The sequence below is a fragment of the Lycorma delicatula genome, chromosome 2 (genome assembly GCF_047948215.1).
Source record: "Lycorma delicatula isolate Av1 chromosome 2, ASM4794821v1, whole genome shotgun sequence".
Lineage (NCBI taxonomy): Eukaryota > Metazoa > Arthropoda > Insecta > Hemiptera > Fulgoridae > Lycorma > Lycorma delicatula.
Window position 1 is genome coordinate 178,254,650 of NC_134456.1, and position 13,785 is coordinate 178,268,434.

The following is a 13,785-nucleotide window of genomic DNA, read 5'->3' on the forward strand; positions in this document are numbered from 1 at the left end:
GATGTTAATGGTAGGTGATCAGGACAGGTTCTGGGCTCCTCACATTTGCAACAATTCATGTGTAATGTTATTGACTGGTTAGTTGAATGGATTTTGTCATATGACATTTGCAATGCCAATAGTTTGGGTAGAACCAAAGGATCACTTCATGGACTGCTATTTTTGTATAACAAAAATATTAGGGATAACAGCTAAGATTAGACACTTAAATAACCTGATATTCCCTCTGCAATTAGACCTGTACCTCACAGTCTCAATTTCCAATTATAGCACCACCAAAAATATGGAAATAAGATAAAGATGAAGCTGTTGATATTGAAGGTTGTGCAGATTTATCAGATGATGAACAAAGAGAGACCCAGATGTTTTAGAAAATACAAGAATTGAACCACACTTAATTAATCAATCAGTCAGAATTAAATGATATTATTTGTTCATGATCTAAATTTATCCAAGGATCAAGCATAAATTCCCACATCATGACTGAAAGGATGGTATCTATTACAGCACATTATTAAAGTAAGTGTTTACCATGACAGGAAGTGGGAATTTTAAAATTTTTTTCCTTCAGAAAGAGGTCTTTATATACTTTAAAGATGCAGAATCTTTACTAGAATTTTTGGACATATTTAAAATAAATATACCGCATGTTTTACTATGCCTTGATTCTCTCCAAATTGCAGCACAGAATTATATCCTGGGTTAGGACATATAAAACACATATATTTGTTTTAAATATCAATAGTTTCTTTAATATGCAGTGGTATTGCTGAAGATGTATCTAATTTTGCTGAGTTTGTTGTTAAACACTGCTTGTTGTTATGCATCACAAGTGCATAAAACTGTAAGTTTTTGTTTTTTACCGGTCTCCAGTCTCTTAGTGCTATTAATATTTATTTCATTAGTAACAATATTTACTATAATAATTCCTTTTGGACACACTCATTAAAATTATTTAGGTTATTAATTCAAAATTTACAATTCAAATCAAAAGGCACCATCCTGATGAATGGTGTCTTTTTATAAACTTCTCATAGCATAGTTTGAAAGCAGTCCTTCTTCGTGTTGGAGATAATGACCCATCAATCTCTTTAGCTCATGCAGCTCACATGGAGTCATATGAAAATATGAAACTTGTGTTGAATATGATTCAGTATGAGAAACATTTGTGGAAACCTGAAGATGGTGATAGCACTATTACTTGATTTACAACTTGGGTATACTAAATTGTATTGCTTCTTTTATGAAGGGCAGCAGAAATAGGAAGAATCAAAGAATATTATGTTAAAAATGACCAAAAAGAGAAACACTGATTGTAGGAGAGAAAAATGTTGTGAGTCCAGAATTAGTAAAACCTGAAAAAGTTTACTCTCTGCCAATACATAATAAACTAGCTTTAATGAAAAATTTTGTTAAAGCATTGGGTCATAATGGGACTGAATTTCACTTTCTAAAAAACAAGTTCCCTAATAGAAGTAATGCTAAGGTAAAAGAAGGTATATTTGTTGGATTGCAAATAAGAAAACTAATGAATGATATTGAATTTGAAGACAGTTTGAATGACTATGACGTTGCTGAGTGGAAATTTTTTAAAAAGGTTGTAAACAATTTCCTTGGAAATCATAAGGCAGTTAGCTACAAAGAACTTATAACTAAAAACACGGTAAAACAATATGTTTCATTTTCATGCTAATTTTTAATTTAGCAAATAGTTTAAAAAAAATGTTTTTTAAACTTTTTTAGAAAAAGGTTTTCAGGTGTAATTTAGACAGGAAGAAACATATAGTATGAAACATTTAGATTTTTTATCAATATACTGATCATCTTGAATAGTCTTTAGTTAAAGTATGTTTTATAAGAAGCTGATACCTTATTCCGAACACTGTTTTGCAATTAAGGAAAATATGATAGGCTTTCTTTAATGAAAGGTATAATTTTTTCACGTGTGATTTATTATAAAGCTGATATTCATGTAACAAAAAAACTGCTCATACTGTTTACATACTTATGAGAAAATAAATAAAATTAGATTTCACTGTTCACTCAATAGATTTATCTCATTGATAGAATAAAGAAAGTGTACTGTTAATTTCCAAAAAAGGAAAGCTATAAATAGCTTTATGTTAGCTTCATATTCATGTGAATATCTTTTGACTTGTATAAACATGATCAAATATGTTTATCAACCCTTTAGTATGAGGAGTATAGTGTCATAATATGCAGTTTTTATTGTATATGAGTATATGTTCTATTTCACATTGTTATTTTGCTTTATTATGTTTAGTAAAGTTAAAAATTAATGATTACATTAAGTATTAGCAATATGAAATATAAGATATATATATAAGCAAAGTGAGGGTTTTGTATGCAAGTCAAAAAATCAGCTGTGTTTAGCTTGGGGTTGTTGAATTGATGTGTAACAGTAATTAGCTCAGTGAAGGTGAAGGGAAATTACTTCATTCCTCACTTTCCCTAGTAAATGTGGCTTGGGATGCTTGTTATTTCTGACAGTGGCTATACCACTTTTGGGAGCAATTAGTCTTGTATAAGAATAACATTTTGTTGTGGACCTAGCAATCATACATCTTAACCAATATTGGTGTGCTGCTTAATTTTATAATTCATTTTTTTTAGAGTGACATTTATAGTGTAGGAATAATTCTGTTGGAATTAATTCGACCATTCCACACAGAAATGGAACGTAGTAAAGTTATATCACAATTAAAGCGTGGACAGATTCCGGCTGAATTGACTGCTAAATGGCCTGATTTGGTAAGTATATTTTACTAAACTTTATTCAAGTACCTTGTGTATATATCAGTCATTGGTGCTTTTTTCTTTCTATTTTTACACAGTGTAAGTTCGTATTTTTGTTTAATTCTTCTAATTACAGTTTGTCATATAGAGTGAGTTTAAAGTAATATTTATAAAATTAAATTGACTTAACATAAGGAACATAAAAACATTAAAAATGGAACATAATATACCCCACGCATATGAGATACCTCTGCAATTTTAAATTCAACTTAGAATCTTGGAAGAGATTTATTTTTTAAAAAAGTCTTTATCCTTTTCTAATTTAAAAAATTTGATTTTAATTAAGATTAATTTGTCAATTATAGTTAGGGTTGCTCCAAGATGATTGTGGTTTTCTATAGTGAAAATGTTTCTTTTGCTTAAGTCAGTTCAAATTAACAATAATGGATCTTTTGACACACCTGTATAATTTTGTTCCATATTTTGGAGAATTTGAATAATTTTAACAAATGTTTTTTTATTATGCCTTGAAGTAAAAGAGGTGTGACTAAGAACGGAATGAAACACAAGGTTAGCGGAAGTTTGTTTTCTCCCTACTAATTGCAGAACGATGTCTTCCACTAACTTGACTGTAGACAATGAAAAGGCTCCAGTCAGGTAGCAGCGTCTTATCTATTTCATGTTGAGGACACCTTCAGAGCATAATACAACAAAACTATGTGTTCAATTATTATTAAGCACTCATTAGGACATTAGATTTTATCTACACCTACACTATTGTAGGATATTATAATGGGGTAGATTAAATTAACATTAGTTCATGTATTTATTTTACATTTTATTTGAATAAAATACAACATAACTGTAAGTTTAATTATTTGTTAAGCACTAGTAAGGGTGTTATATTATATTTAATAATTCAGTAGTATTGTATGATACTGAAATGGAGTAAATAAAATTGATTTAATTTTGGTCGAAAAAACAACTGTATGTCTATACATTTATCAACTGTAACAACTTTACGCTCAATATGAGACTTTATGCGCACAAATCTTTTTAATGACCTAAGTAATATGTCGTATCATCGGCGCATAAAGCAGTTAAACTTTATGCCAAACTTTATCAAAGGCTTCAGCCACATCCAAGAAAACGTCCGCGGTCACCGCTTTCCTGATAAATCCTCTGATAGCGCTCTCCACCAGTAGAACTAGTTGGAGGGTCATCGAGTGGCTTTCTCTGACCTGAACTGCTCAGACCGACCTCCTCCTCGGCGAACTCCCCAGACATCGCCGAAGTCGCTCGAGGAAAATTCGTTCGAACAGTTTTGACAATGCCGATAGTAAGGAAATTGGCCTATAATTCCGGGGAATATAGACTTTTCCCTGGTTTGGGCAGACATACCACCTTCGCCGTTTTCCAGCATTCTGGAAAAAACTTACGCACAAAATGGACGTGAAAAGGGTGGCCATGGTCGCTGTGGATTCCGGTATGCTCAGACCTTGATCCCGTCCACCCCTGGGAACTTATCGCGGCTTGTGGCTTTGAATGCCGCGGTCACTTCTGCTTCAGTTACGCGGTTTATTTCGCAGGAGTATCTTCTATGTGAGCGAAGTAGTCCGCGACAAAATATTCCACCTTGGTTGTATGTTCGTTGTTCGGGCCGGCGGGGTTTGGAGTCTAGTGTGTCCGCGAAGACCTCAGCCCGGTCCGACTCGGAATAAGTCAAAAAACCTCGTCGCCCCAGCACTGGGTGGCAAGGCCTCTTTCCTTCGCGTAGCCGTTTATTCAACCTGAACACCGAAGAGATGTCGTTCGATATTGAGACGAGATAATCACTCCAATATTCTTCGCGATATTTTGTCAGCAACACTTTCACCCTGTCCGTTTGTCAGTAAAATGCCCGCTTGTCATCGGGGGGTAGGATGAGGCGATATCTCCTCCTCAGCCGGCGTTTTTCGAAGATTGCCGCGGAGATATGAGGTGGGAGTCGTTACGGAGGGGCCGTGCAGCCTTCTCCATAGTGCTATAAGACAGAGCCTCGTTTATGGACGACGTGACGCGATCGACTATGTCGTCGATGTCCTCCGGTGTGGCCAGAAGTTCTGGAACTACCGGCCTAAAATCCCGTTGGAAAGCCTCGTGGAACTTACTCCAGTTCACTGACCTTCGGGATGTTGGTGGTGGGTCTCGCTCGGCTCCTATTAGGCCCAACTCTAGTAAGACCGGAGAATGGTCCGAGCTGAAGTCCTCGATCGTTTCTATTGCGAACGGCATTGGGTTATAGAACAACGGTTACAGAACAGTCTCGCGGGAGGCAGTCAGTGTTATAGCCGGAGTCAAACCAATAGATATCTTGGCTACTGAGCGTAGGGAACGCTACATTTCCAAGGTAAACAATCTGTTGACGTCAGATCGAAAGCAGGAGATTAGAGACCGAAGCCTTGCGTCTTGGCAGGTCAGGTGGAATGAATCCCCCACAGGTCACTACACGCATGGTATATTTCCTATAGATCTGATTTAGGTGCGATTGGATGGGTCTCCCTCAATCGGTATATACAAAGTTTCTCTCGGGGCTTGTTTTAGGTGCGATTGGATGGGTCTCCCTCAATCACAGTGGATCACGTCCTTTAGGTCTGTCTCCGATACGAGGTCGAACGTTCACGAGCTGTTAGCGAACTTGAAAAAATACATTCCTTTCTGAATCTCCGTATGAACTGGATGATCCGCGAGGAGTGGTCTATAATGGCTGGTTTCCTTCGCGCCCTTGCAGTGTGCAGGTCTGCAGAGGGAGTTTAATCGAGGTACTCGATCGTGGTAGGATCCCGGGTGGCTAGGGTTCCGGCTTAGATATTGGATTGATTGGAGGTAGGCGCATTGGCATTGTGCCACGATTATATTGGTATTGTTTGTGATTCGCTTTGGGACTTCCGCAGGTTGGGGTGAACGTGCCGCCGGGGTATGTTAACCATTGCACCGGGGGTGTGGCCTTCCTCCGCCGGTGGCGGTCGTGATAGTGACTTGGTAATGCCACGCGAGACACCATGATTGGACTGGTTGGGGGGTGCAGGGTTTTTCGCCGGCTTCTGCGCGGACCGGAATGAGGTTGCCTTCCCCTTGTTAAGTGACCTACTGGTCGACTTACGAGGTGCGACAATAAATTAATGAGACTGATTTTTCTTTGCAAGATGTGGCAACCCTGCAGCTTGCGTAGGCACACCATCTTTGACTTTGGTCTATAAGCTACTTCTAGTCCAAGCGGCACATTGATGCAACTGCTCAGTCGTGAGTTGTGCTGTAATAAGTGAACACGTATTTGTGTCTCTCGTCACAGAAATGAAACCGCAAAATATTGCCCAACGGTATGCCATTTCTTTTTGCGTTAAATTGGGTGAAAACGCGACGACAACTTTGGTAAGCTTCAGAAGGCTTTTGGAGAGGAGGTTATGTCAAGAGCTCAAGTTTTTCGGTGGCATAAAATTTTTAGTGAAGGCAGAACGAATGTTGAAGATGAAGACCGCAGTGGACGACCATCAACCTCACGGACAGATGTCAACTTGACCAGGGTGCGTGAAATTGTACGATCTAATCGAAGATTATCCGTGAAAATGATTACAGAAGAACTCAACATCAATCGAGAAACGGTTCCTCTAATATTAACTGAAGATCTTGGTATGAGAAAGATTTGTGCAAAAATGGTCCCCAAAAATCTCACACAACAACAACGAGAAACACGGAAAAATGTGGCAGCCGATCTGTTAGAGCAAACGGAAATCAATCTAGATTTGTTGAGCCGTGTTATTACTGGTGATGAAGGTTGGTTTTTTCAATACGATCCAGAGACAAAACGCCAAAGTTCGCAATGGTGCTCAAAGGGATCACCCAGACCAAAAAAAGCTTGCATGTCAAAGACAAAAGTGAAATGCATGCGCGGTTTTTTCAATACGATACAGAGACAAAACGCCAAAGTTCGCAATGGTGCTCAAAGGGATCACCCAGACCAAAAAAAGCTTGCATGTCAAAGTCAAAAGTGAAATGCATGCTTGTGTGCTTCTTCGATTCCAAGGGAATTGTTCATAAAGAGCGGGTGCCTCCTGGACAAACAGTTAACCAATATTTCTACAAAGAAATTTTAGAAAGACTTCTTAAACGAGTTCTTCGTGTCCGTCCCAACATTGCTGATAATTGGATTCTGCATCACGATAATGCGCCATCCCATACTGCTCTGTCAGTTCAGCAATTTTTAACCTCAAAACAAATTTCTGTACTACCACAGCCACCTTATTCACCAGATATCGCTCCGTGCGACTTTTTTCTATTTCCAAGAGTCAAAATGGCGGTCAAGGGACACCATTTTCAAACAACACAAGATGTTCAAAAAGCTGTGACGAGGGTCTTGGAGGATATTACAGAAGATGAGTTCCAGAAATGTTACCATCAATGGCAGAAGCGCTGGAATAAGTGTGTGCAATCAGAGGGGAACTACTTCTAAGGAGACAACACTAAATATGACTAAAACGGTAAGCAACATTTTTTTCACATCAGTCTCATTACTTTATTGTCGCACCTCGAATTTGGGTGTAGGTCTGAATTTCTATATTGCGTAAAATATAGAAATATTTCATCAGGGCCAACGCCTTGCGCTTGGCCCTCTTCTGGGCTCCCAAAGTTAGAAACTCTCTGCCGGAAATTTCCAAGGAGATGGTGGGCAATTCGTCACCATTAGCCTAAATTAATAAATTAATTAACTAGTACAAGTTTAAATTCACAAAAATAATAAATTAACTTATTTTTAAAAAAATAAAAATTAAGTGGATAAATTAGTGTAAATTGCTATTACAAGTGGGTGGTTAAACCTGGAAAAGTCTCTATTAGTGAATGACTAAATAAAATTTAAGTAAAAATGATTTACTTAATACTAATCACTACTTAATCTAAAAAATAGTTCGAAAGTAACAGAATTACTTTGTCGTAAGCCTAAAAATAAAATCTACATATTTGACTAATTGTTAGACACTGGTAAAAAAAATAAAAAATAAGAATATTTAAAATAAAATGAAAGTAAACTATGTTAAATCTCATCCTGTTTGATCAGAAGGTCAAACAAAAGACATAATACTATCGCTGGCTGGACTGGGTATCCAGCCAGCACTGGAAATGTTATTCAGGTATACACACACAGAACACTAGAAAACATGTACTTTCACAACCACTGCTAGACAGAGAATGACTAAGAACAGGTGATCAATAAATTAGTTATTCATATTTACAGTTACTTAGTTACTATCAATCTAACTAACCATCAATTCATGTGTGGCCCACTGATCTACTTTCTACTTTTTAAGATTATTCCATAATTTTAATAAAACAACACTTCATTCTAAATAAATTAGTGAAAATGTGCTTTCAGAAGATTTCTTGAATCTTTTATTCAGTGGTTAAGTCGTTTTGAAGTGGTTAAGTTTACTGTAGTCAGATTGTACATTTAATTTTTTCTATACATTGTTACTTTTTGGCAAATTACTACTATATAAATTTCATACTGTTTGGATGTGTTTGGTTCATAGAATTCTGCGAGACAGTTTGCAAAGATGTTTCTATTAATATAACATATGCAATAATATAATAATGCAGTAGATGAGTCTATTCTTAGCATCTTATTTGAATTTTCATTTCATATTTTCCATTATAATGATATACAACAGTATTACAATTCATCATTGTCCCAATTTTCTTGTAGTCTCAGAATTCAAATGTGTTGACTACTTTGAATTTCACAGGATGTGGCTTTATAAAATTGCCTATACTGTCATTCTTAGGTTGTGCTATATGTGTAGTATCTAAGGTGTAAGAGGTAACTGTTAGAAATGTTCTTGAAAGTAACAATATTCATTTTACTACCATTCCCTATAGTGATCAAGTAAATTTATTTCCTGTACAAATATTTCTTCCACTTAGTGGACTTGGTGTGCTGGCATGCGAAAGTAGATTCAGTTCAATGAAGGAAACCACTTCACTCTCCACTTTCCCTTCCACTCTTTAATTTCCTACTTCACTCCTAATTTCCTACTTCACTCTTTAATTTCCTTATTAAGGCAAATCTTTCAGAAGGTTTTTGTGATAATGTTCCTAAATAATTATTAAAGAAAAAGGTGCATATTAAAATAATCAGTCCAAAGGCTGCTTTTTCTTTACCGGTGCCTTAATGTATTATTTGCTGTACAAATCCTAGGCAGCTGAGTTCTTAGTCATAATTATTGATAAGAAGCTAAATTTTCCCCACCTTATAAGTCATTAACCCAACAACTTATGCATTATCCAGATAAAAATATTTGGTGCAGAATTGATTTAGCTCCATCATGTTCTAAACTCTTCAAGAATGTCAAATATTCAGTTAAGTTCAGAGTATTAATATTTTTTTAGAATTAACTTTGCAGCAGGTGTAATGAATTGCTGTTTTTTTTTGTTTCAGGCAAAAATCATCAGCCAAACAGTTTGTTTATCTTTAAGTAAAAGGCCGAATGCTAGTGAATTATTAAAGACTATTTGTAGTAAAGATAAATTTGCTTCAGCCAGTATTATTATATGTGAAAAAGACAAATTAATAGATCAGTTGAGAGAGGAAATTGCTGCTAAGGATTGTGAAATAACTAAATTAAAACAACAATTGGCAGAATTTAATATTAACGCTAACAAATCCGCTAATCTTGATAGATCGTAATTTGATTTTTCTTTTTTTTGTTAATTGATTAGCCTGTACATTTGGCATTAGCTTGTCTTAATTAGAATAATAAACAAAGGCAATAAATGAAGTTGCTGATCTTATGAAGACTGATAATAAATACTTAATGTTAGACTTGTCACTAGTATTCTTACTTCTTAGTCTTAGTCCTAGTGTTTCATTTATAAATTCTTAATGTTTATTCGCTTTGTTAAATGTGCACAATTTATTTTCATTAAGATTAATTATAATTCCATTCTACCATTTAATAATTCTGTAAATTTTTACTTTTATTCATTTACTCCAAAATAGCATAATATTAAATTGTAATGAAATAAATTTATTCAATCTACTTTTATGACATTCATATTGTTTTAAGAGTTTTTTTTTTTAATAAAACTATTCAGCTTGGAACAAAATTAAATTAACTGTCTTTCATTTAGCATCAATATAGTATCAACAGCAAGGACATATTTAAATAATTTACCAAACTAAAAAAATTAGTTAAAATATTGGTAGATATTAATTTCTCAAACATGGTACCGCAGATATGTTAAATAAGTAATATTAACAATTAATGAAATCCACCTTACCAGCACATTGATATGAACTCATGATCTTTAGGCTTACTTGAAAACCATCATCAGGAGATAAAATTATTGCATTAAAGTTAAAAATTTAAAAGATCACAGTTAAAATGTAAAAGTCATGATTGTCCAGTCCTACCACTATACTCCATGATATCAAAGATTTAATTAGTAGATTAAATTATTACTTATTTATATTTAGTAAGTTTTTAAATAATATATCTTTTTTTTTAATTTTTGTTCATTAATTAAATTTTTATTATTACAGTATATATATATATATATGATATTTTTCCAAATTAGAAGTATTGTAATATTTATAACAATATCTAAGATTTTCTTGAAATTATTATGATTGTATGTATGACCGACTGTATTCTATTATATATTTGGCAAAGTTGGAGTATTCTGGTTTATTATTTTTAATGGTATATATATATATATATATACTCTTTTGCACATGTGGAAAATTTGCGATTAGTCATACCCATGTCTATCATGTAGCAATCCTCACAAACAAGACTGTATGCTCCCTGTTTATCAAATTTGTATTATTATTAAATGATTTTTTATTAAAATTATTAATATATTTAATTAATTTGTTATTATTTGAATATGCAAGTGTTAAGCCATTTTTTAATATATTTTTTTTCAAGTTTTGATTAAAAGTCAAAATTTCTTGATTATGGCTTCATATCATTGTGCTGATAAGGTGAATTTCATCAATTGTTAATATTATTTATTAGTAGATATGTTTAACAATTTTGTTTTCAAGTATGATCTAAACTAGAACATTATTTATAATTTGTATTGGAGTTTGTTTTTTATTTGTTAAAAGAAAGAAAATCTTTGATGATCATTTCTCTTAACTGCCAATTAACTTAAGTAGTTAATAAATTTCTTTCTGTTTTTTGAAGCTACTCAAAGTAACGTAAAAAAAACTAAAAATTTACTTAAAATGTACTGTAACTTGGAGCACTTGACAGTTTAGGAATAGGAATTGAGTTATGGTCTTGTGTTAACAGTCTTTTTTTTTTGTTTAATTTTAACATCATTTATAGTTATTATAAATAAAAAGTGGCAAGATTATAAAATATTTTAATTCATAAGAATTCATTTTGTTAAACCATTTTTTTATTTTATTTTTTCCTTTTCATTTTACAAATAAAATCTGAGTTAAGAGTTTCTTTGTACTTTTTTAAACTTCCTCTTTTAACTGTTAAAAAATTGACTTTTTATCAGAATTTTTAATCTGTAGTATTCATTTTTTTTAGTATTCACAAAAAGAAAAAATAAGATGTTAAGGCACTATATTTAAATATAAGGATATTTCCTGAAATTTTTTCATTATTCATATTAAAATATAAATTTAAAAAATATAAAAAAATTTGTTTCATTTGTATTTCATAACTGAAAGAGTTTGATTTGCTGGTCTTAAGTAGATACTCAATGACTAAGTTATAGTTTTATTTAGTGTAGTCATTTTAACTCAAATTAAGTTAATTGTTGAAGAAAGTTTTATATTGGTCAGTTACAAACTAATTGAAACAGTAATTGTACTGGCCAGTCAAGCCAGTGGTTAGATCAGCAGCTTCTACATTAGCCAGCATAGGGTTAATTCCTGAGAAAGGTCTGATACTTTTTCACTTTAATCCATCTTATCCTCTTCCGTAAAATACATGTAAATTATGTCCTAGACTATAACACTAATATAAAAATTACATAGACATTAATAAAATTCATTTAACATAAAAATAAGTCATAAATGATTTTTTTTTAAATTACAATAATACTTTCTGAAGTTATTTTTTAAGCATTTACATCTTTTTTCTATTCACTTATTAATATAAGAATAGTTAATATAAATGGTGGTAGTTTACCAAGATTTATATTAATACTTGCACTGATCATAAAGATAATGAATGATATAAAATTCGGTCACTGATAAAATTAGAAATCTGAAATCAATTTAACGTCCAGCCTCTCTGATTTTATATCCTACAAAATTTAAAAACTAAATCACCTGCTGGTACAGGTAAATTGTTATTATCAGCACTGAACAGCTATTTTGTAATGCTACAAAACTCAAATTTCTACATGTTAAAATCTGAGAAAAATGAATGCCTAGCTTACATCAATATAGTATACTGTACTTTCATTATTGAAGTTCAAATAAATTTAAAAAGTAGGAAGGAAAGTTATTTACCCAAATAATGATTATGAGATCATATATTGTTATTATGTACTTATGTAGAAAGTTCATTTATGAATTGTAAGGCTGGTGAATTTCTTATCATTATTACAGTCAGTCAGTTGAAAGTAGCAAGATATATTGTGGGTGTACTGTTATTTACATTTTATGATATCAATAAAACAGCAGGCATAAAAAATTTTTATTCAGTTTTTATGCCTGAAATATATTTAGAAATATAATTTGTTTACGTCAAAAATTAATTTAAATGTCAGGAAAAGATTTTTGAAAGTATATGTTTGGAGTGTTGTCGCTTTATATGGAAGTGAAACTTGGACAATCGGAGTATCTGAGAAGAAAAGATTAGAAGCTTTTGAAATGTGGTGCTATAGGAGAATGTTAAAAATCAGATGGGTGGATAAAGTGACAAATAAAGAGGTATTGCGGCAAATAGATGAAGAAAGAAGCAGTTGGAAAAATATAGTTAAAAGAAGAGACAGACTTATAGGCCACATACTAAGGCATCCTGGAATAGTCGCTTTAATATTGGAAGGACAGGTAGAAGGAAAAAATTGTGTAGGCAGGCCAAGTTTGGAATATTTAAAACAAATTGTTAGGGATGTAGGATGTAGAGGGTATACTGAAATGAAACGACTAGCACTAGATAGGGAATCTTGGAAAGCTGCATCAAACCAGTCAAATGACTGAAGACAAAAAAAAATTCAGTTTTTAACTTCATTCTAAAAATATTGTATAAAAAACTTCTAAAAAAATCTTTTTGAGATGATATACTGGCTTTCATATATATATATATATATATATATATATATATATATATATATTCATACTGGATGTGTGGATTATATTTGATGATTATGTAAATGATTAGAAAAAAATAAGTAATTAAGAAAATGTTTTGAAGAGAAAAAAATGCTGGTATTACATTATTACTTTTTGAAGTGGGTAATGTAAGGCTTCAAGTAGGACAAACTTTTTGCCCTAGTTCAATATGGTTTTTATGAACATGATGAGTATTAAGTCAAAAAACAACTAATTTTTTAAGGGTTTTGAGATTTACTACTACACACTATCATTACATACACTGACAGAGAAATGTGCAGACTGTATCAGTCTGTAGGCACAATGATAAGCCTTACTGAAGAAAACCTACTAAACCAGCAGAAAAACATTTCCTTTGCAACTATGCTCAAAGCAATCTAGAAAAAACTACCAGTTAACTATTAAAGTAATAAACCAAGAAAAGTAAATATAAAATAAGATAGTGGTTCTGAACTTTTATCCTTGCAACAATACTGATTTTTGGCTGAACTGTTATGTGTAGATATGGCATGGTTTCACCTTTCAAATTACATAAACTCGCAAACAAATTTCACAGTTGTTAAAAAATTAAAACTTTAGATAAGATTCCTCTACCATGATGTAAGAGGTATTGATAGTAAATATTCAAGAGAAGAAAAACATCATATTCTTTACTGAAATGATAAATTATCAATACTGTATGCACATATCCT

General features: G+C 32.8%; 1 protein-coding gene across 2 annotated transcripts in view; it reads left to right on the forward strand.

The window, feature by feature from the left end:
* Positions 1–11,244, forward strand: part of LOC142319456 (eukaryotic translation initiation factor 2-alpha kinase 1-like) — a 121,873-nt gene extending 110,629 nt beyond the window's left edge. For both annotated transcript variants that reach the window (XM_075356766.1, XM_075356767.1), the window contains 2 exons: positions 2,635–2,772; positions 9,227–11,244. In XM_075356766.1, coding sequence (XP_075212881.1) covers positions 2,635–2,772; positions 9,227–9,475 — 387 coding nt within the window. In that variant the 3' untranslated portion in view covers positions 9,476–11,244. The remainder of the gene's footprint in view (positions 1–2,634; positions 2,773–9,226) is intronic.
* The last annotated feature ends 2,541 nt before the right edge of the window (positions 11,245–13,785 follow it).